Source organism: Anticarsia gemmatalis, chromosome 7, assembly GCF_050436995.1.
Source record: "Anticarsia gemmatalis isolate Benzon Research Colony breed Stoneville strain chromosome 7, ilAntGemm2 primary, whole genome shotgun sequence".
Classification (NCBI taxonomy): Eukaryota; Metazoa; Arthropoda; class Insecta; order Lepidoptera; family Erebidae; genus Anticarsia; species Anticarsia gemmatalis.
In genome coordinates this window covers 1,132,153-1,155,917 of record NC_134751.1, presented here as the reverse complement: position 1 = coordinate 1,155,917, position 23,765 = coordinate 1,132,153, and the positions used below count along the sequence as shown (strand labels likewise).

The 23,765-nt window shown below is 35.4% G+C and overlaps 3 protein-coding genes across 4 annotated transcripts in view; 2 read left to right on the top strand and 1 right to left on the bottom strand.

Annotated features, from left to right (window-relative positions):
- Gnmt (Glycine N-methyltransferase) overlaps window positions 1–9,155 on the top strand; it is a 176,219-nt gene extending 167,064 nt beyond the window's left edge. Inside the window, exons 1-6 of one of the 2 annotated variants that reach the window (XM_076116439.1) lie at window positions 693–846; window positions 2,039–2,250; window positions 4,999–5,126; window positions 6,332–6,591; window positions 8,067–8,176; window positions 8,595–9,153. In XM_076116439.1, coding sequence (XP_075972554.1) covers window positions 2,042–2,250; window positions 4,999–5,126; window positions 6,332–6,591; window positions 8,067–8,176; window positions 8,595–8,766 — 879 coding nt within the window. In that variant the 5' untranslated portion in view covers window positions 693–846; window positions 2,039–2,041 and the 3' untranslated portion in view covers window positions 8,767–9,153. Of the gene's footprint in view, window positions 1–692; window positions 847–2,035; window positions 2,251–4,998; window positions 5,127–6,331; window positions 6,592–8,066; window positions 8,177–8,594 lie in introns of those variants that run through there. The other variant, XM_076116440.1, reaches the window with a different exon arrangement.
- A 2,158-nt stretch (window positions 9,156–11,313) lies between these two features.
- Window positions 11,314–13,101, bottom strand: LOC142974110 (protein transport protein Sec61 subunit gamma). Its single transcript, XM_076116262.1, has 3 exons — window positions 12,943–13,101; window positions 12,752–12,849; window positions 11,314–11,528 (listed from the first exon to the last, which is right to left on the bottom strand). Exons 2-3 carry the CDS (start codon window positions 12,843–12,845, stop codon window positions 11,416–11,418), a joined length of 207 nt encoding a protein of 68 aa, XP_075972377.1. The 5' UTR covers window positions 12,846–12,849; window positions 12,943–13,101; the 3' UTR covers window positions 11,314–11,415.
- An 808-nt stretch (window positions 13,102–13,909) lies between these two features.
- Exo70 (exocyst complex component 7) lies at window positions 13,910–23,702 on the top strand. The gene is made up of 16 exons (XM_076116428.1): window positions 13,910–14,121; window positions 14,568–14,733; window positions 14,844–14,971; window positions 15,160–15,234; window positions 15,316–15,433; window positions 15,750–15,961; window positions 16,258–16,322; window positions 16,428–16,528; window positions 16,786–16,976; window positions 17,411–17,575; window positions 18,145–18,283; window positions 18,622–18,717; window positions 18,857–18,963; window positions 19,297–19,497; window positions 20,217–20,411; window positions 23,131–23,702. Exons 1-16 carry the CDS (start codon window positions 14,074–14,076, stop codon window positions 23,170–23,172), a joined length of 2,049 nt encoding a protein of 682 aa, XP_075972543.1. The 5' UTR covers window positions 13,910–14,073; the 3' UTR covers window positions 23,173–23,702.
- Window positions 23,703–23,765: the final 63 nt, after the last annotated feature.

Below are 23,765 nucleotides of genomic sequence, written 5' to 3'. Positions count from 1 at the left end.
TGTTCAGTTATCACAGTATTAACATCAAATTACTTGCATTTCTTCGATAACCTTTATAATATTGGCGACGCGATAACCCTCAATTAACTGCATTTTAACGCAAATTAAATAGACTTAAACACTTTAACAAACTATGTATATTTGTGTTGTACGGGAATTGAACCACGAGTTCAACGCAGTGGTAACAGCGTGGCATCCACTGCGCCACGGGTCGAGAATATAGATCTACCGTTCTGGTTTGAATTAGATTTTTTCAAGATAGCCAATAAAAGGTTTGAGCTACCTACAATTGCTTACTATGACCAATAGCAAAAACAGAAACACGCAGTTACGAATTATATAGACCTCCATATTACCTACTCTTCAAAGCACTTACAACATGGTTTAGAAAATATCAATTCGTCTCACTAAGATATCGAAGTAAACAGTAGGTATTCCGCAGCATTGTCTACCTTTGAAAAATAATTAAAACATTGCTACGATTGCTAGAGATTTTACCAATAAAGACTTACTGTGATAAAAATACGTTATAACTGGCAAAATATTTTGACTTACCGGTCACCCATCCATAAGCTGTCCGTCAACGCGTTTGCTTATCTCTTACAGCTAAGCGTACGCTAGAGCGCGCCAAAACATAACATAATATTTTTTTCTTTCTATAATTTCTACGCGTAGTGATGTGTATGCGAGAACAGTTATAATTCAAGGCTCGCGGTAAACGGAATCAGTGTATTTCGCGAAACGACCGAGACCGGTACTTTTACAGTGACTGTAAGAAAACTACGACAAAAAGTGTTATTAGAAAATATTAAATTAATTTATTCTTTTAAAAAAAATATTTGACAGGTATGTGTGTTTCTTTTTTTTAATTGTATTTTTTTTTCTTCTTTTTTCTGTTGGCGTTGATTGACTGACGCAATGATATAATGATGTTACGCTACGTGTGAGCTAATCATTACTGCACTATTTTATAATTAATTAATATTTTTTTATTTAATTGAATAATTATCTCAAAACTCAAGTTGTTTAGCAATCCATTCAATCAATTTAATTGAGATATTAGGAAAAACAAATCGTTCATTCTTAATACACCTACGTCGATTATTAGAAATGTATCTAATGCAATAAAAAGTGCTATTGTAATAAATCGCCTCTCAAAATACTAGTGCGAGTTCGATTCTTGCTAGGAGGCATAAAATAAAAGGCATATTATTAGCTATCCTCAAGGAAGAAAAAAATATATTAACAATATTATTATTGATAGTTCATAAGACAATTTCGTGATGGCTTTTTATAAAATAGCATAACTTAAGCTATAAATAATTTATATTGATTACTAAATAGTTTTATGTCTAGAATTTATTATCATAGCAATACTTGTGTGTCTTAATTTTCGGGGAAGTACAGCTATGATGTCACCTAATCAATGATTGTTTATATCCTGCCTGCAGTAAGCTGATAACTATTTTGTAATAAGGCTATCTAACGACAGTTGCTTATCAAAACAATTGCACATAGCGACTTCCGTAATACGAAGTAGCAAGTAGTGTAGACGAGTAACGAAATATTTTTTGAAAAAATACACGTTCTCTCGAAAAATTATAAATTCTTTATACGTTTTCTATAAGAGTAATCATGTATAAACACACCCTCCTTTTGGTAAGTAGTTATTTTAAAACCACGGTGATAACGTTGAAAAGGGTGGGCCGTCTCTATTAACAACATTGTGCCTGTTATACTCAATGATGTAGGCAGAGGTGTATAAAAATCCCTCTGCTCTGCCGTAGTATTCAGTTAATCCTACATAATATAAAGCTAGCCTTTTTCACTAAACTCCGGGCTACTTCTGAGATGATTCTTACAAAAAATTAAGGCTTATTAGCGCTTTGTCTTACATGGGAATCGAACCATGAGACCGTGATCAGCAGTCGAAAACACTACCGACCAAACTACCAAATTGATTATCGCAGTCATAGTCACAGGGTATGACAGTTAAGTTGATTTTATAATTCTTAACATCCTGTTCATCTTCTACCAGAAAATGTCAGCAGATCAAGTATTCCACTCTCGTTCCGAGGGTATACCCTCCGAGGGAGTGAAGGACCAGTACGCAGACGGCAAGGCCGCGAGGGCATGGAACAAGTTCATTGGAGACAGCAACCAGAGAACACAGAATTATAAGGATTTCTTGATCGGTATTCTGAAGAAGCATGGCTGCAAGAAGATTCTGGATACTGCTTGCGGTACTGGGTGAGTATTTTTTTAATTTTGATGGTATTGGTATTGGTATGACAAGATGTGAAAGAAGCAAGGGGAAATTGTAGGAATCTTAAATATAGCCTTCTTGGTCTCTACCTACCCCTATGGGGAAGAGGCGTGAATTTATGTATGTATAGTAAGTACTTATAGGTTTTTGGAAGGCGTGCCCGGATAACCGAAGTTAGTGTGTGATTCTCATGTGAATTTTCAGGCAAAATTAATTTCCATGAAAATTGCACTTGTCTGTGCTTTGATTGTAAGGATAGTATCAAGTGGCGTTTTATCAGCTCTAGGAAGAAGGCGTGATTTTACGTATGTTATAATCAGGTAGACTGGTATCTACTTGCGTTTCGTAGGTAAATAGAAGGTACCTCTCTTCTTCAGTAAAAGGAAACTCAAGTTAAAAACAAAATGATGTAATACACTATCAAAACGATCTATTTTATACAATTTCACATAGAGATACATATGTTATTGTAATGTAATCAGTACAGATAAGTGAACAAAACAACTATCTGTTTTGTTCAAGATACTGAAAGTAAACAACTGTAACCTTTTGATCTGATGTCACTTGAAATAACTGACGAATTCTGGTAATACTGATAAAGAACCGATTTCATAGGAAAGATGGCGAATCTAATTTTCCTTATAATTTTCTAAAATTCTTATCTACAGCTATGTTTTTTTTTATATGTTTTGCCTCAAAAACATGCTGTAAAGTACCTACCTAAATTACTGATCAATTCTGGTAATACTGATAAAGATCCGTTTTCATAGGAAAGATGGGGAATCTTATTTTTCGTTATAATTTTCAGAAATTCTTATCTACAGCGATGTCTTCTTTTTGTGTTTTACCTCAAACAGCATGTTTTCCCTCAATAACATGCTGTAAAGTAAATGGGTTTAGCTGATGTCTTTACAACCGGCCTGTCTGATGTAGACATTCTGGAAATTTAGTGTTCTCTATAGGTTACAGAGATAAAATTTCTGTCAATTTTTAAAATTGTATCTGCTCAAATGTGAAAATAAAATGCACCTTGGGGCTATTAGGGTCGGTAGAGTAAAACACTGTGAACCTAGTTACAACGATACCTGCTAACTACTTAACTGTCCGCTGAAACGAATACTTACCCACTAAGTATTGCTGAAATATTGTGTCTTAAAAGATTATTTCATAATTTGTATTAGGTAAGCATAAACTGTAATATACCTATATGATTCAATCAACTATTTTAATTTTGTTTATAAAAATAAATTAATCAACATTATTTTCAAAACACGGAAGCTTAAACTTTAGCTACCATCAACCCATTTCTGCAACAAATTTCATCAAATTTCGCGACCAGTAACCAACACTAAAGAAAGTACGACATACCAGTCTCTATTGTGTAAGTGAACTAGTTAAGACCTTGAATTGTTTGCGAATATTAGCAGCCTTGACCCAGATCTTATTGACATGTTATAATCACTTCTTGGTACCTACACGTATAATAGGGAGTTTGCACACGGTGAGTTCAAGTACACTTAACTGTGAGATTAAACTGGTTCAGTCATATTATTATGTTTCTGTGAACTCGAAATGTAATATGACGCAACTTTTTTATTAGCCATTGATAATAAATATAATATTATCGTCTCAGTACATACTAGCAATCCTATTAAACCCTTAAGCTATTTTTTTTTGTATTGGGAGTGGATTCACTTCGGTAGAGCAATGGGTTAGCTCACACATGACCTCTCGATTACCAGTAAACCAAATGGTGCTTCCATATTGTTTATTAAAGGTCTCTGGCTATTCGTTCCAAATGGGAGTCAGCCTTCCTAATTATTTCTCTACAATCTACATAATGATCTTTGTACGGTTTTGCCTTTCCATCTATTACCAAAAGAAAAAGAGCCATTATACCAACAGTAAATGTACAGTGGACTAACTTTAGCACGCGGCTCCTTTGCCATGAAAGTTTACCATCAAAATGAGTAGATTACTTCTTTCCTTGTACAAACATCGCTTTGTAAAACATTGAAATTAAGTTCAGAGGTTGAACATGAAAGAGAAATAGACGAGCATACAAAGTCACTATCGTATTTTATATCACTCTGGAGATACCAAGAACTATCTCCCCTTTTACAATAAAATAGTATCAGCAGAAACATAGTGTTGAACTTGTGTTTATCGCCAGATATTGTAATAATGGACATTATTCGCCATCATTACATCATGTTACGTAACTTTTATGAACAAACAAACACGTCTCATTTTAGAATGTGATAATATTTGTGATATTATATTAGCAGCATTTTGGTCCTCTAGTTCTGTCCAACACAGCCATAATAGCTTTATTAGGATTCTCCAAATAGTGCAGGGAGGGTGGCAGAAATCATTTGCTAGCCCCACTGCTGCCCATCCTTTCGTCCATCCGTTCGTCCGTCCTATAGCTTTTACACCAAAACATAGCTTTAAAAAAACTAATTGCGTATGACCGTGCCCAAGACCTAAAATGTTTTATAGGTGCAGTTTGAGTAGAAATAGTTCTATGCGGCATAGAACTTTTTCTTATTTTATGCCAAATTTTATAATCAGTTCAGTTCTGTAAAATCGGTTCAGTGGTCCAATTGTGTAAGCTTTATGTACAGACAGATAGACTGAGTTCAGAATTTATAATAGTAGATCTGTTAAGTAGGTATACAGTAAAGTAATTTCTATTAAACAGTAGGTAAAAATAATATTTTTTATTCCAGTATTGACTCCATGATGTTGGTGGACGAAGGTTTCAAGATGGTGTCCATCGACGCGTCAGACAAGATGTTGAAGCACGCACTCAAGGCTCGCTGGGAGAAGAGAAAGAACGCCAAATATGATGAATGGGGTACGTAGGCCTTTGAAGACATAATATATATATTCTATCATCATAACAACCTTTATAACGCGGTTGATAGTGTATGCGTTTGCTACTCAAGTTTTGTGCAGTGGTGCACACATATGACACGATGTCCTGTACCTGCTAGATGCTGCTGTTGAATGTGAAAATATTAATGTTTTAATGAAACTGGCCGCTGTAGCGGAAAATATCGATTTGAAAGAACATTTGTCATACTAGTAATACACATTTTAAAATTACTAATCAATATAAGGACCTAAGAAGCTGAATCTTTAATAATCCGAGTTCATTATTCTCACTTGGGTACCATCGTATCTAGAACAAGGCGTTTGAAACACCCAGTTTTCAAAATTCTGCATCCACTGTTTTCTGTAGGTATGCAAATGATTGCAACAAAAGATTATCTATCTATGAAATCATACTTGACACAAACACTATCTTCTTTTTACTTTACATAAAACATATTTGGATTGATTGTTTGCGTGACCTTTTCTTTGTGAGCAGTCTTTAAGGAAATAGGTGTAGTTATAGAATAAAGTGAATAGGTGCCATAGGAACAATGTTTTTTTTGCAATGTCATGTCGCAGTTTCCTTAATACCTTTCTTATGATGTAAGCTCTAAGAGTATGGAAGGAAAATGCATTCCCATGAATCATATTAATTGATACAATTAATTGATGTTGCGGTTAAAAGTATGCCTACATGGTTTGAAAAGTCATTCGCCAATGAGCATGCATTTTTGGGATTTTTTATTGATTTTCCCAAATGAATTAATGCTTCAGGTGATTAATGTTTATTACCTTTATCATATTAAATTAAAATTTGTGATTTAGTGACTTTTCCAACTTTTATTTCCCTTCTTTAGTCCTATATACAGGTAGAGCATTTTGCTGAATATTATGACAATAGATGAGATGAGTCAAATTCTGGCCTTCAGACTTTTAAACAGAAAACGAGATAACTGTTTTCGCGCTCCGAAAATCAAGCTTTAAATCATCACTACTAAGTGGTCATTGCAGTATAACATTGCAGCACGACGGAACGGACAGATGCAGTCGATGTAACGTCTCCTTCACCTGCACTGCACTTAAAACTCTTGTTTATATTTTTTACTTTATCACACTAGCTTGCTGCTATATTCAGGCACATAAAGCTGTTTGGCGCGTGCTATAACATCTTTTTCTTATTTCCAGTCATCGAAGAAGCCAACTGGGAAACTCTTCCTCGTGACATCGAATCATTCCTGCCAGGAACACAGTTCGACGCTGTCATCTGCTTAGGGAACTCCTTCGCCCATTTACTAGACGAATACGGAGACCAGAGGATGCAGAAGAATTGCTTAAAGAACTTCGCGAAATGCTTGAAGCCTGGTGGCCTGTTGTTCATTGATCATAGGAATTATGATGCGATGATTGACAGCGGCGCTACTCCTGGACACTCTATTTATTATAATGTAAGTATTTATCAGTTAATCTAGGAGGTAGGCAGAGAGATTGCATTAAAAATGAGTAACCCACAAATCTGACCTGGTATTAAAAAAGTGTCACGCTATTAACAATATTAGTCTCATATAGACGTAATAGGGGGCGGGCCTATGATCATATACCGGGCACATTACCATAACGTAACCATACTCCAGACTACTATCGAGAAGTATTCTAAATTAAGTTAGAAAAGACCAATAGCACTTTGTTCCTTCCCGGAGATCGAACTGGGAACCTCATGATCAGCAGTCGGTTACGATTGCGATTGACGATTGACGCGATTGACAATTAAAGGTTAGGATACCTTATACCTATGTTTACCCGACGTTTTGCAAGTTTTCATGTTAGTACCTTGACTTCTATTCCTTGCATTATAAAAAATACTTTCTATTGTTTTTGCCGTCGTTTTATAGTTTCATTGTTATAATTTCCGTAACTAAAATGTTCACGTTATGTTTATATTTGAATTAGAAATAGATTTTCTTATCGGCTATCATGTAACAACATGCTATTCTACGGTTTATACACTTTATAGCATGGATATATTGAAGAATAAGACAAGTTTATAGGCAAAGCCGAATCCAGAATTTTATTTCGGAAGGCATACGAATAATGTTGAAAAAAATTATCAGCGCCTCTAGCGTTTTTCAAAAGCACTAATTTATGAAGTAGCTTATTTAGTAGTAGGTATATATTTCTAAACGCTCAATTCGTATGTTGTGTTTTTTAACTGGGTGTTAAAAAGGGGCTTTACTATTAACGTCATTATTTCTTTATTGTTTGTTGAACAAAAAAAGACCTGTTGCTATGAAATTAATAATCTTAATATCAAAATAATTTGCCTCATATCAATATGTTTACAGAAATTTCTTAAAAACAACAGTTTAATATGAAAATTATCAGTTATTATTTTATTTATTAAAAGGTCAGTGATCAATAGGTATACATTGTCGAATGATTTAAACTTTATCTTCGAAAGCTGAAATATTATTTGGCATAAAGTTTGATAAAACAAAGTTTTATGAAGATAGTGATAGTTCAAGGCGTTTTTTTTAGTTTTTTTTATAAGATACGATTTTTTTTGGTTAGCCACACCTACTCTTTTTATAACGATATCAGATAATTCCCAAGTTCAACATTTAAAACTATATTATCATGTCACGTATATAAAACGTATTTACCCACAAGTTTCTATGTGAGAATCGAACCCATTTAACAACATTTAAAACAAGGTATTTGTGCCAAAAGCTGGATTGGGCACAGAGCAGTACATCTACGTTGTATGATTTGCCTATTACTTAGTCGGTTTTATGTTAAGAAATTTTCTTTAATATAGGTCACGAATTTCTAAGTTTTATTTATAAAAAACTAAGGGAACACAGCCCTATTTACTTCGCTATAGATAGACGTAACGTTAGATTTAATTTATTTTCTTACTTTCCAGTGCCGTTATCCAGTGGACATCAAGACGTCAGTGCTGGTCGTCGGCGGCAAGCCTCAGCTCGTTGCCTTAGATTATTGCATCACTACCGACAAGGAGAGCAATGAGACTAGGTAAATTACTTAAACAATATCATTTCTATTATTGCCATAGTGTCAATTAACTAACAAAACCTAGTCCCAACTGACCGCAGACTAACCCCCGGTTTCTGAGTACATTTAGCGGTAGTTTATCTATTCGATAGAGATTTTTTATATCGGTTTGAGCGCTAAACCGAGGGTAAATGATTGTAAAACAAACAATATTTCAGACTTTAGTTTCAATAATTACCTAGAATATCTTCGTTGACTATCCAGTGGAAGGTAGCACAGTTTTCTACCAACCTATCAATCCACTGTTGCGAACCAAAAAAAAAATAATAGATTTTATTTTTTAAACTTACTTTTCTTAACATATCTTATCGTCTATATATCGAAAATCATCAGTATCTTACGGTCTGCTGTATTAAATTATTATATTTTCTAATTCCAGTGAATTCCGTCTCTGCTATTACCCTCACAAGTTGGAAAAGTTCACGAAAATGTTGGACGAAGCGTTTGACAACCGCGCGCAACACCACGCCATCTATGCTGACTTCAAGCCGTTAAATCAAGTTCCCGTGCCCGGTTTCTACATACACGTACTAGAAAAAGCGAAGAATTAATATATGCATTTATTAGAACTTATTTAATAAATTAATATTACGTATTTAAATACCAAGATGTCTCAAATATTGTAAAATTACTGTAGGTCGTTAGGATTTAATCCTTAAACTCCACATTCTACTTAAATTCAAATTGATTACATTTTGCCCCTGACTTTTCGTTCAGAAATAAGTGAATTTAATTCAGATTAAAATTATGCCAAAGTTAAGAGAAAAATTTAATTAATTAACAATATGGTCTTGTCTGTTTGACATGAACCGTTTTATATTATGTCCCTGAAATAAAATTTCCTACTAGGATTGAAGTGATAAAACTAATTTGTTATAATTTTTATAAGATCTATAATTTATAAAAGCCTAGACAAAGTCAGAAGGCTATGAATGACAAATAATATTTAAAATAAAATTATATTAAATTGTTTTCGTTAAAACTTGTCTTGTTTATTTTAAACTACTATATACAAAAAATTGGAACATAATAACAAAGAATACAAAATGACTGCTTGAACCTAAGTGCTTTTCGTGCGTTATGTAGGGGAAGATCGTTGCCCCTCGTACGCGGGGCACATACATACAGTCAAAATAATATTCGAATAAAACAACGTAGGATCTTGCTTTTGTATGTTTGCGTGAGCCGCGGTACCATCTTCACTTCAATGTAGTTTCGCGCAATTTGCACCTGTGAGAGTAAAGTCACAGGCACACATGTGTTTTCGAGCTCGGTGAGTAATTTTTAAAAAAATGTTTTTGGTTTTTGTTTCAGTATATAAAATAAGTTTTCGTGTAGAGTATTATTTCAGTAAGTAGCAAAATATACTCAAGATACGTTTCCTACATTTTAATTATAACTTTTTTCTATTATTATTAAAAAAGCATATATTTTGTTGTTATTTGGTTAGTGGGGTACATTCGGACAGAACTAGATGGGGCACATTTGAACGCGTACAAATGTACCCATGTAACTGATAAGTTGTAACGATTTAGAGTATTAGTGTGCTAATTGCTATTTTTTACCTATGTTTTGTTATAGTCGATGCTCGTACGTATATATTTTAATACCTACTTATTTATTTTTTCCACTGCAACGTGGTCGGACTTTTAAACCAAAAAAGACAAGTGGACAGGCTGTAGGTGAAGAATCCATGCAATCAGCAATAAAAGATGTTATGCAAGGAGTATTGGACCTATAGAAGTATTTTGATTTATATTTGTCATTTTATTCGCAAGTTTGTACACCAGAGTGTACGAAGGTACCCCATGGTTGGGGCACCTTCGTACATATTTTGGGTTTATTTAAAATCATAATTGTGGATGAAACATTAGATGAAACCATGTGTTATTTTTTAAATGAATCTCAGATAGTTAGACTATGAATTTAAGATGCCCACTAATTTATTTATCAAAAAATTAAAAAAATATAAAATAAAATGTGAAAACCGTACGTGGGGTAACAACCTTCTCCCTACCTAAGCACAAATTCGTGATTTTGACGCCCAGGAATTATGAATTACTGTAAGATAACACCTAAAGGAGATTGTTGTTTTAAACGAAGTTATTAATGTTGCACCAACGCCTACATTAAAAATATAGCAAAACGCATATAGACACAATTGGTAAACTCAAAAAAGAAGATTAAATCTAATCTGTAATAACATTAATGCGTAATTATATAACAGTAATACCGTGTCGTAATTTTTTTCGCTAAATAAACCTGACATGGATAAAATACACTTACGATAAACGAGAGATTTGTATATCAAATAAGTGCACTAGTATTTAGATAGATGGCGCTCGTTGTTTGAATAAGGCAGTTTCTGATGATAACTTTATGTTTAATTCCAATACACACGCGTCTTCCCGACAAGGAAGCTAAGCGCTATCAACGTGAGCTGATCAACGCCATTATCGACGCCTAACCTCACTCCGAGGAATCAAAGTCTTAGACCGCTACAAAGACTTATCCCTTTAACGGGGACCGCCACTGTAAAAGACCCACAAGCCTTAGTCAGTTCAAAATTAAATTCCAAATCATAACCACTTTGTGCCTGCCTACCTATTACCTTCATAAATGACATATTTATATTAATGCCATCATCATGTAATTCTTACCTGTGCAGTGAATTTACAAATAGTTTAATTGGCCTTATTAATGGAATTGCAAGAATTACAACATCATTTGCTGTTACCATTATTGAAAGTCGTGATAATGTCTTCGTCTACAGTTAACCAGCAGTTAAACTTATAAATGAACACTTTAGTTTTTAAGTGTACAGACATTTAAAGTTGATAGTCACATCTTTATAACAAAAACAAAATTTTATTTGAAATATAAATACTCAGGACATTTCAAGCCCTCTGCTCACATTTGCACATTGTCACATTCCTATTTTTAGTATTCTTGCTGCGCTAATTTGTTAAGGCCTAAGTATAGATACTTTGCTCATAGTTAATGAAAAAGACAAAGAAATTATTCACAAAGATAGGTATAAAATCAAGTTGTATATCAATTATAGGATTTAAACAAAGTTACCTATAATAAAAACACCATAGAGTTGAAATAATTTATTTTTTTAAGAAACAATATTGTAAATGAAATGTATTTAGAGTGGGGGCCTTACACATAATTACATCTAGAGCTACACTACACGTCTATGATCCTACAATGATGTTGTTGATAGGGATGTGTATCAGTTTGACGAAGAAACCGATGAAGCCCATGATGCAGAAACCGATGGCGGTAGCGATCGCGATCTTTTGGAATTCTGGAATAAAAGAAAATGTTTGGTTAAAATGATGATGTATGATAAATGACCTTGCCTAGATATATCTAACTAAACTAACTAACATTAACACTGTGCATACTTATTTAAAAAGATACATATAACATATCAGATATAATTTATGGTATGAAAAAAAAATTGTGGAGTGCTATATCTATTCCAGTCAAATACACAAATTACATTTTTTACAGAATTAACCATACAACTAGTGTTGAGCTGGGGATCAATTTTGAATGAGTTTGTAAGAGTAGCTCTTACATTTTCTTTTCATGTATGGAACCAATTTTCTGCCTCTTGTATGTCCTACTCCACACTACATACAACAAAAGCATTAGCATTACAGTAAATGGTAGAAGTTTCTTCAATGTGGATGCTTTACAATATTATGGTATAGAGTTAATTTTTATAATCACTGGCATATCTTTCATCAAAGTAGATGATGATATAGGTAGTTTGCATTAAGAATGTTACAATAAGGCTATATCATTACTTTTACTTTAAAAATAACAACATCTCTTTAAAACCAATGTATTGCAATGAAACATAAGCAGTTCCTAAATACAAATCACCCAAAATCTTCGTGCATAACATAACATCTTTAACATTTAAGTAATTTGGTAAAAGGCTTAGTAAAATACTTTCAATTTCTACCAAACAGGAAATTACTAAAGTACTAGTTTATGAACTTGAAAATAGAATGTAAGTACATTAAAATTTACATATTAAACTATGCTCATTCTGTTGAATTGACAGCATAAGTACCTGCATAGCTTTTATTTGTGGAGTAAATAAGGTTAAAATTACAAATTAGTTTATTAGATACTGGTGAGTTGTCAAAAAGAATTTGATGACAAAACTTTACAAGCTTATTCTTAGTATCTAAACAATATAAAACCTTTTTCGTTCACTGTAACCTATAATTATGCACTTTCTAATTCAGTAAATGGAACATGCTGGACATTCTTGTCTCATACATTTACTATCTACCTACTCTCATTTTCTGGCCAAGGAAACATATGTTTGACAGGCTTATCTAATTAGAACTTTATTTTGTTACAGTAAAGATGGTTTAAAGGATGATTATAGTCAATAATAATACTAGTAACCATGAAATATATCTCCGAAAACGTACAGGTTGCATGGAAAACTGCCAACATCGTAACATAGTTTGTAAGCAAAATTATCTTTTTATATGATAAACTCACCTTTTCTATCGGGTTTTGTGCATCTTCTGACCAATCTGATAGAATCCTTGGCGAACTGCTTGCCAGGTTCGACGAATTTAGCGATTTGATCCATTATTCTAGAAATAGGACACAGTAGGTACAGTTAGATAAATAGTATATTCCAATTAGAAATCTTGACATGGTGATTGATATAAAACACTGTTACTTACTTGAATTTATTTATTTAATTATTTGCGTGTAAAACTATGCGGAGCGCAATTTATCGTAGTATTTGCAGCAACCGAAGGCGAAAATTACGGATAGTAAACTGACAAAACAACGCAAACGTCAGCCACGTCTCGACATTCACGGCACGTCACCACACATTTTGCGTTCGGATACGTTGCTAAATGTAATACGTGGAATGGAAACCACGAACGTGGAAGGTAGGTAAATCAACAAATAAATTAGCATTCACCTAATTTGATTTGCATTTTAATTTGATATTTACTATAACTAGTAGGTACTGCATTTCGAATACTTTTTACATGATCAGATTATTTAGAATTTCATAGATTTTCGGATTTTTGACCACGAATTAATAATTATCCACAACAAATTATAGGGAGTCGAAAATAGCCTGAATTGCTTCGAGAAAAGGATGGTACAGCCGTGCCGTTTTTTTTGCTCGACTCGCGGGGGCACTGCCGTGCCCCCTGATGCATAATAATATATTGTATTAGAAAATAACAGGTATATTTGTGAGTATATATTTATAAAAGAATATACCACCAGTCATTTTCGTAAGTCTGGTCAATGCAAGAACCTTTCGAGGATGAAAAATAAAAAAACAAGACATATTAAAATATATGTGTTATAAACATTCGTACTAAAGTACACCGGCTGCCACCTAAAATCTTCTTCTAGAATGTCTTGTTATGTCATAATAATAATATGATTAGGATGCTTCAAGTCTTTACAGTTTCTTACATATTTCTGCGTCGACGTTTGCCCTCTTCCTTGACCTTTTACAAAAAATATTAATTACTAATAATAACATTAACTTGCTTTTCAAGCTATAATATTATAGCATATATAAAATAAAAACTATTTTAAATTTCATATTTATGTATTTTCTGCATGAAGCAGAACGCTGTTTGTGATGTCAACAGAATTTTTTGACAAAAGTGACAGTCAAGCGAGACATGAAGACATGAACTTATCATCGAAAATCGCCAAACATTGGGAAAAGTATTTGTAGAAAAGAAAAACCCAGTTTTGGGGTTTCTAGATATTTATTTTGATATCTAGAAGCAGTGTTGTTTTCTTTTTATGTAAAGAGTTAAAATCTATCCATCAAGATGTACGCAGTGGAGAAAAAGTTCGAAATTGAGATGAAGTTACGAAAGGTATGTTTACATCACAATTATTTCATGTTTTGCTGCTTAATTCTCTGAATACTTAGCAATAAAGGTTTTACTTCTTATATTCCTACAATATCCGCGACGTAGAGTACGCTATAATGGTATATTGCGTGTAAACAGAGAAGAAAATAATATATAAAATATCTATTGGGGGCGTGTCAAATATTTCAAACATCCGCTCTTCCTCACAACTACATGGCACGAGCGAATGACTGCAATAAAAAATAATAGACGAATTATGTTACTGATTTCCGAACTTCCTTAGTTCTTACGAAAATTTCATTCAGTTTCCGAAACATTTCATCACAATTTAAAATATTTTTTGCCTATTCTTGGTAACTATATCATTAACATGTATCAAAACAGGAGAACAGCATGTTAAAGACTCAGACTTACTAAATTGACCAAAACAAATGTTTATTTTTGTCTAGGAAATGTCAAACATCCAAGAGTTGAAAGCTGCAGCTAAACGCAGCTCCTCTCTGGCCAATGATGTGTGTAATGTATTGGGAGCATGTGAGCAGAGATTACAGCAGCTGGAGACTGCTGTACTGCCTCTGTATGGAGATACTGCTAGGCTGCAGCATATTCATCAAAGTAAGTAACAATAAAATTTAAATTCCTTTGGTTTTCTACTGTAATAAGAAATTATGGACCTACCTTCATTGTTAAGAGTGAGTTATTAAAGTGGTTTATATTGTTTCTAGACATGGAGCGTACAGTCCGTTCACTGGATCATGTGATTAACTACTATATGGTGACCAGGGAGCTAGCAGACCTCATACAAGCTGGACCACACACAACCACTACAGAATCACTTAATATTTATCTTGAAGTAAGTTACGAGCTGTTGGCATTTAGAAACTGTTAAAAAATTGTGGTATTTTAATATATTTTTTAGAAAGAGAAATGAACAAATTTTGTCTTTTTGGTATCCTTTCTGAATGTTGTCTCTCAATACACATAATCTACACAAGTATCTTTTGATATTGAGCAAGCTTTAAATATAATTCAAATTTTCAGGCATTGGATAAACTAGCTGATGCACAAGGTTATTTCAACAAAAACAATCCTCAAAGTATTGAACTGGAGAACATTGTAAGTAAACACATTTTTTTCTTACTTCACACTACTATCACAAAAATTATCAATATACTATAAGTACTGTATTTCTTTTAGAATCAACTGTATAACACTGGGGTGTCAAAGCTTGAGAATGCCTTTGAAGAACTGTTAAGTCGTAATACAAGACCACTGTCTCCTACTACATTGATGGACATGATTGCATTGGAAGAAGGTAAGCACTTTTATTTCTTTTACATAGATTTTTTTATATTTCTAATCAAAACATTTAAAAGTTCTTTCTACATGATGTATGTTTCCTTTCTAGTCTAAATCAGGTTGGACAGTTGTTTAAGATAAAATTTTGAATAGCAGTTTTCAGAGGTAAACAGTTTCTGGGCTCAAAGTTTTTTTTTACTTTTGTCACTATTATTAAACTGCTTGACTAAAAAGAACGTCTTTTCATTGAGCTAGCAGTAACGCCATGCTTATAGAACATTTAATTAAATTAGAAGATGCTTTGTAACTTATTGTATTCTTTATTGTCCTAGATTCAAGTGTAGACAGTGTAAGCGTGAGCGGCAGCGGGAGTACATCGGTTACAGCTCTAGAAACAATGCGTGCGGCGGCCGCGTGGCTCAGTGCCGCGGGAGTACCGCCCGCCAGTCAACTACTAGCTATCAGGGCGCCTGCCGCCAAGAACTCTCTTATTGCTTTCAAGGATTATCTCAGGTCGAGGTCTATGGCTGCGTCGCCGCTTATGGTAAGTGCTCTTTGTTTAACTACTGATTTTTTAGCTCTCAATACAACATAATGTAAAATGTTTAAACATATTGATGATAGGCGTGTGTCTGTGCTACCATAGCAGAGTGGTAGCTGTAAAAAATTTAACCAATTTTGAATGTGATTTGTCTTGTTCAGAAGCATATTAAATGTCTTTTGTTTTGGCACGTTTTAAAGAGGACTATTTGAAATACAATTTGAAGAGTTTTGTTCATGATTTAATAATTTTATTTTAGTTGTTTTGTTATGCTATTTTAAAGAAGTTTTTTGTTACAGAGAGCCAAGAATTTACTCCATCGTTCAGATAGTACTCAGAGAAGGACAAGTAAATTACAAAAAGTGTAAGTTTACTTTGAAATTTTACTTCTCTGTTTTCTTTCGACACATTTCAAGATGTAATTGATTTTCTTTACTGATAATTACTGATAATAATATTTTTGGTTTAGTATCGAGAAACGTGCGAACAAGATAATGATGAAAGCATCACAAACTTTAGAACAATCAACTGGCCTCGCTATTGGACCTAGGAAATCTGTTTCAGAAGCTTGTGAGTATATTGTGCTGATATTTCTCTCATCAGTTAATAATACTTCTAATTATATCTGTATATGTTCATGGATGGGCAAGTAAATAATTAAGATTTTTTAGGCAATTAACAGACAGTGTTTATCTATTTCCTTTCTTAGAAAGTTGATGTTGTAGACCTCAGTACCTCGTATAGCACGCAAAACCCTCGGTCCTCATAAACTTTTCTATTATATGTAATGTGGAATAAATGATTTGATTCGACTTATTTGGTATCAGACACGGAAGAAAGCAACGAATCGCTAGACGAGTGGGAGGCGGAGTTAGCCGGTAATGTTGCCGCAGCAGTTTGTCGCCTGGCTCGGCACGAACAGCGTCACGTACTGGGTCTGTTGCCGTTGCCGCGCTTGCCGCCGCTATTGGCCGGAGTACTCAGTCACTGTTTCACCATACTTGCTACTGATGTTGAGGTATACTTTGTCTTCTATATTTTTAAACTGTGTATCTATTAATTCGTTGAGCTATGTTTTTTTTACGCGTGCGCGTTTATGATTTACGGTCTGTAAGTATACGCTGTAAAAAGCGTTTTGTTTTTTATGACCAAGTTTTGAAGTACAAATTTTTAATTTGTAATTTATATAAAACGTACATATTATTGATTAACTTCGTTCATCGCCATTATTATTATGATACGATTTTGTAGTATCGACATTTTTTGCTTAGCCGGTTTTCGTCGAATGGAAATTATTTTACTGTTTTAGATTGCAACTATTGCAAACCTCTTAGAATCTTCTATAATTGATTTAGATTTATTTGTTGTTATCGTAATTGAAAGAGATTTTCAAAGAGAGTTAAACGCTCAATAGTCAAAAGACGTAGTTTTACGTGTATATGTTTGTACCAGCGCGCATGCTCCCGCTCCCGTCGCGCGGCGTCCCGCTGCGGCGGCGGCGCGGGGTGCTGGGCCGTGCTGCGCCGCCTGCAGCGCCTGCAGCCCGAGCTGGAGCGCGCGCTGGCGCCCGCCTCGCCCGCGCCATACACCGCCATACTCAACAACTGCCAGCAGAATGTACGTATCCTAATTATATGATGAATACTTTTGTGACGATGTATAAATGATAATGTCTTAGTGAAGTGTGAAATATATTTTCTAAATTTCTTATATAAATGATCTCATATATTCGGTTAGTGTCACGTATAAGCATAGTATGCGGACACTACTTCCATAGGCGTCGTCCTAATTGGCAGCGATCGTACGAGGGTGCGATGCGTTCTCGTCGTGCGATGAGTTCAAACATACAGATATCTTCAAAGTGTCCTATTTGAACTTCGCGAGTATTATTCGAAACATAATGATCGTACGATGAGTTGGACCGTGCGATCATAAAAACAAAGCCATCGTACGATCTATTAGGACACCTGTTGGGTCATCGCACGACCACTTTGATCGTTCGACGAAAATCGCATCGCACGATCACTGCAAATCAGGACGACGCCATACAATACAGGCTCGTGCACTACATAGACGATATAGGAACTATACATATAATTGAACGCAACAAACTTTATATTTTAAATCTGTAAATTTATTCAGTTATTGATTGATTACACGTAACATTATATGGTGTGTACGTGCAGTGCGTGAAGTCCCTGGAGGACTGGGTGGAGGGTATCCGCAGCGACACGGCGGCGGGGCCGGTGGACGGCACCGTGCACCAGCTGGCCGCCGCCGCGCTGGCGCACTGCCACGCGCTCGCCGCGCACATACACACTATAGGTCAGTGTTGTGACGTCACTAGCATAACTGTGTCTGTACAGTTCCAAGATTGAATAGACATGTATCGATAGGCATACATAAATATTCAATTAATAATTAAAAGATGGCTGCAATAAGCTTTGAGTCTTTCTTGAGTACTATTTTGCAGCGTCGGCGTCGTTACAAAGAAAAAACAAGACATAAATCTTAATTTTTTCTTCTGCTCCATTCTGGAAGACAGTAAAAAGTCATATTTGAATACTTTATGTCAAAAGTTATTCGTCAAGTGCGTGTAAGAGTACGTTCAGAATCCAAACGTATACGTTAACTCTATTTATTTTAACTAAAATTAATTGTAGGTCCTGCACTAGCGACAGAGCCATCCTACGTCCGCGCAGTGAGTCAACTGTCCGGAGTACATGACAGAAACGCGGCCATGCTGGCTATTTATATGAGTAAGTACGAAGCCATTCATAGGAACTCTAGATTCCTAATGATTAATTCCTAATAAATTAGTCATTTCAATTTCTGAGATAGATTTTATTATAATTTCAAATTGTCTCCTATGAAATAGTTATGTTTTGTTTGTACCAGGGAAAGTGTTGGCTCAATTGAACTTCGCACTGAGGAACAAGAGTGAACAGTATCCAGACGCGTTGAAAGCTATATTCCTGTTGAACAATACGCTGTATTTACTACAGGTAATTTATTATCTATACTTTGGCAGAATGGCATTAAAGTTTGTTGTGTGGGGACCCCCCTTAATATATTTATTTTAAATTTTTAGTATTTGTTGTTATAGCGGCAACAGAAATACATCATTTTTGAAAATTTCACCTTTCTAGCTATCACGGTTTATAAGATACAGCCTGGAGATAGACAGACAGACAGCAGAGTAAGAGGGTCCCGTTTTACCTTTTGGGTACGGAACCCTAATAGAGCTCCGATGTGCAATTGGCCCCTAAAGCGACACCGCGAAAGGAAACCTTCCCCTGTTAGTAGTACAAGAGTTAAATCTACTCTTATGTTTGCAGGGTCTCCAACGCAGCGGTCTCCTAGACGTACTAATGTTAGCCGAGCCGGAATGTGAGGCCAACTACCGCGACATGATCCAGGAGCACAAGAGCGCCTACTTACAGAGCTGGAACAAGCTGTTGCAGCACACCGTGTTAGATGAACAGCTGCCAGCCAAGCTGAGGGACAAGGATAGGCAGATATTGAAGGATAAGTTTGCGGTGAGTACTTCTTTCTTAGCAGAAGTTCATCACTGTTGGTGGTTCGTTCGTTCGAGGCGCCCATAGCCAGTTGCGCTCACCGGTCAGTACACGATCTGTGGGTTAAGCAACCTTTGGCGCGGTCATTCCATAGATGGGTGACCGCATAGTGGTATTTGAGCTGGGCGTCTCCGTGCTTCGGAGGGCACGTAAATAGTCGGTCCCGGCTCTTGTCTAATAAGATAGATAGGCTTTTGACATGGCTTAACGACTGTCTGTGTAAGCCTTGTCAAAGGCCTCTCGGGCGGCTTGAACAACTTTGACGCTAGGTTGACCACTAACCACACGTCGAACGAACGAACGAAGTTCAACTGTGCCGGAATTTGATTATACGTGTCCAAGTGCATAAACAATACGCATTGTTAGATGGAATGGGCAACAAACACGGCCGGTGGAAGGTCAACAGTTTTAGGATACTCTTTGAGGCTCGATTGACAGTTGTTCAATGACCGACTGCATGAATGTGGTAGTTTAAGTTAATTATATTTAACACTTGCCAACAACATAATTGGTGGGTTCAACTCCAATGTGTTAACTGACTTGGACAGTGAAATCGTTAAACTAGCATCTTACTAGCCCATTTATTTATACGTTCTCCACAAAAGGTGCTGCTCAGGCATTGAACTACTAGAAAATTAAATACTACACATATAATAATTGGCACGTCTCTTGCCCCTCAGTCGTTCAACCGCGAGTGGGAGGAGTGCAGCCGCGTGCAGCGCACGTACAGCGTGCCCGACGCCGAGCTGCGCGAGGCGCTCAAGAGAGACAACAAGCAAGCCATCCTGCCGCACTACACCACCTTCTACGACCACTACGCAGACCTGCCCTTCTCCAAGAACCCGGACAAGTACGTCAAGTACAGCCCCGTGCAGGTGAGCATATATCATTTTATCTATATATTATTATTTATTTTATATTTATTAGGAATATATTATTTTATCTTTTAACCACTATAGGGTCGGTTCACATCTGATGAAAGACGTAGTGGTGTGTACCTAAATTAGTCTGGGTCTTAGCACCGACGCATCATAAGTTGAGTGCGGAGGGTCGCGTGATTTCCTTTACATTTATCGGCGTTACGCAACGTATGTTCCGTCAGATATGAACCGACTATACTCTTTAAAATATAGCTTGATTAAAATGACAGTTCTAAGCAAAACGGAGCACACAACTTTGTAGTGACGTCTAACGAGTATTACAAATTAAAACACGAAAAATCTGTCTTGTCTAGCATTATAACTACTTTTTAAATACAGATCCTCAATAAGAAATCAGAATAATTCAATACAATCAGCCTTTAAACTAAAAATCAGTACTATTTTCTTTAGTCTTAAAAATAAAACTAATAATTTTCAACCTCTCTACAAGGCTACGTCATGTTGGAAAAAATTTAGTGAGGAGACACAATAGATAAGAGTAAATCATCTGATTAATCGTTAATCGCGAAGTACACTTTGATACTATTCGTGACCAAGAATTAATAATTAATCTCCAAGATTGTTCCAGCGATTCTGATGATAGCGATGAGGATGATACTGATTTAGGATGCGCACCATTAACTGCGCATCCTATATTACTATCAACTTCATCCCTATCATCAGAATTGCACCATTAACTGAATAAATTAATATTGACTGCCTCCGTGGCGCAGTGGTTTAGGTCGCCACGCCGATACCACTGCAACGGGAGGTCGTGGGTTCGATTCCCACACGGGACAATTATTTGTGCGATCCACAAATAATTGTTTCGGGTCTGGTTGTGCTTTGTGTCCGTTGTTTGTATGTTTGTAAAAGTCCCCGCGACACAAGAGCAATCCTTAGTGCGGGAGTTGTATTTTTTAAAATCGATAAAACGATTTTACTTTAATTTCATTGTTTTATTTAATTGATCCTAATTAATACTAAACTAGGAGAGTTCTCCGTGCGGTGTTAAAAGTAGGGCTGGTCGTCCTATACGAATTTGCTTAAACAATAAGATTCACAACAACAATTCGTAAAAAGCTAATTCAAAAATATTTGAATCGAATATAATTATTTTAGATTCGATTTTTTCGCTATCGATTTTGATCAATACTTCTACAACCCTAGTCAAAACAGTTTGACATCTGTCATTCTAATCAAGCTATATTTTAAAGACTATAGCTCAAAGAGATTTTCAAAGTATCTTATGTTTGCTATTGTCAAGGTTTGCGTATACGCACGTACTCGTTACACTTGACAGATGTTGTCATTGAATCATAAGTGTAAAAATGTTTTAACCTCAGGAGAATATCGATTTTAGTATGCATTTAAAAATACATTTATACACATACAGAAATAATTTTCAAAGCATTTTATACAATTTCGTTTTAGAATTCAAAGATTAATGGCGACTTATTTCTGGGTTAGGTTGGAAAATTAAACAAACTTTGGAGTAATACTGAATGTTTATTTAAAATAAATAATGAGAATATACAGTCTTACTGATAAACTAGTAACTATAAACTTGACTATCTGCCACAGATATTAAACAATACATTTCACTGATCTAAGATCACATAAACCTTCAGTCCTTAGCACGAATGCTAAAAGTACTGACCAGTGTTACGAGGTATTAATGAAACGTATTACATAGCGAAAGTTCGTGCAATGAGTACGGGGAAACAAGACATTTCCAAAGAGCTTAATAATTGGGGAACATACATAACAAAGTCACGTCGAATAGAGAACCTCCTCCTTTTTTTTAAGTCAGTTAACACGTTCATCAGATTTTAGCGTAAGTTTGTAAAGGTTATGTAGTTTAAATAGACCAAAGCTTTCTTCTAATAACGTAATTGTATGTATTCACTGTGGTTCTTAATTATGAATCTTTACTCTTCTTATATCTTATCATGTTTTATGTTCGCGGTAATAGTACATAATGCCTCGTAACACTTTCAGTACTAACCTTTAGAAAACATACCTTCACTTCAAAACATTATCTTATATTACATAGAAATTAAGGTCTACTAGCAAACACAGATAGTGTTACCTGCGCCAAAAAATTAAGCCAATGGAAAAATTACTCTAGTATTAATTCATTTCTTATTATTTTTCATTCCCATGTAACATAAAATAATACTTTCATACACATCATGATACACTTACAAATAAATACATGTTACTAATAAACCTCGTGTAAGCCATAATAACTTATATTTTGTCGTTCACTCATATACAGTTACAAAATTGATTGAAAGTGACAAAACACTAACTACTTAGTAGCGCGATTCTCTAACACTATGGACTATGGGCAACGGAAAGGCTTGCTATCGAAAAATGTTGTATGAAATCTGATCAGCGCCTCTACTGGGCGCCGTAAAAACTATTTTTTTAGTACATTTTAACTGTCAAACGCTTGACACTCGATAGTACCAACTGTAGGTAATCACACTAAGCTTACACGACGTCTATTAGTAAGATAATTGATATATTAATAATTGATTGAAATGACTAACCAGTCGTATTGAAATATACGAATATGAGTAATGGTAACATTATTCAAGAAATATTGGAAGATTACATTGTAGTATTGATAAATAGCTTATTTTAATATACCCTTGTGTTTCTACAGATTGCAACTCAATTGGATGGTTACTTCGACGAAGCTGCTTAAACAACGAGTATTACACGGATAGTACGCGCCAGATATCTTTATGTTTATGAATATAGGAACAAGCCGTTCTGTACAAGATGAAAATAAATAAAAGAGGCGTAGGCAAGGAATGCGGGCTACAGAACGGGAAGACGTGTCGTCTTTACGTTTTTGTCACCCGCACTTCTTATGTGTCTTGAGTATTTATTATTTGCGTTTTCACAGCAGCTTGTTACTATATTCTGAACCATAAATTTAACTGGCGCGTACAATAGAATTTTAAGATTACATGTAGTATAGTATGGAAACTATAAACAAATATTCGATGACAATCACAGTTACGCTTTAACTAACGCAAATCAGCCCTCAACCCGCAATTGGTCAGCGAGGTGGGCTCAAGGCCTAAAGGAGTAAGCTCACTTATACGACTCCGCTCCAACACTGCTCCCACCCAACACCGCCCTAAAACAAGGCGACAGTTCGCAGTCCGCGCGACGACAGCTAGCAGACGCCTAGCAGTCCAGCCGTCGACAGCTAGCTGACGCCCAGCACCTACCGGTCGCGCTTTCGCTTTACAGCCAAAGCAGTCGCCGCGGCGGCTACAAGCAGTCAGC

What these genes read in the sequence shown, in the direction of transcription:
- Exo70 (XM_076116428.1), top strand. Translation starts at nt 14,074, where the DNA reads ATGTACGCAGTGGAGAAAAAGTTCGAAATTGAGATGAAGTTACGAAAG. An exon ending in GTATTGAACTGGAGAACATT is followed by an intron (nt 15,235 to 15,315) that starts GTAAGTAAACAC and finishes TATTTCTTTTAG; the next exon opens with AATCAACTGTATAACACTGG. An exon ending in TCAACAACTGCCAGCAGAAT is followed by an intron (nt 17,576 to 18,144) that starts GTACGTATCCTA and finishes GTGTACGTGCAG; the next exon opens with TGCGTGAAGTCCCTGGAGGA.
- LOC142974110 (XM_076116262.1), bottom strand. Translation starts at nt 12,845, where the DNA reads ATGGATCAAATCGCTAAATTCGTCGAACCTGGCAAGCAGTTCGCCAAG. An exon ending in CACAAAACCCGATAGAAAAG is followed by an intron (nt 11,529 to 12,751) that starts GTGAGTTTATCA and finishes CTTTTATTCCAG; the next exon opens with AATTCCAAAAGATCGCGATC.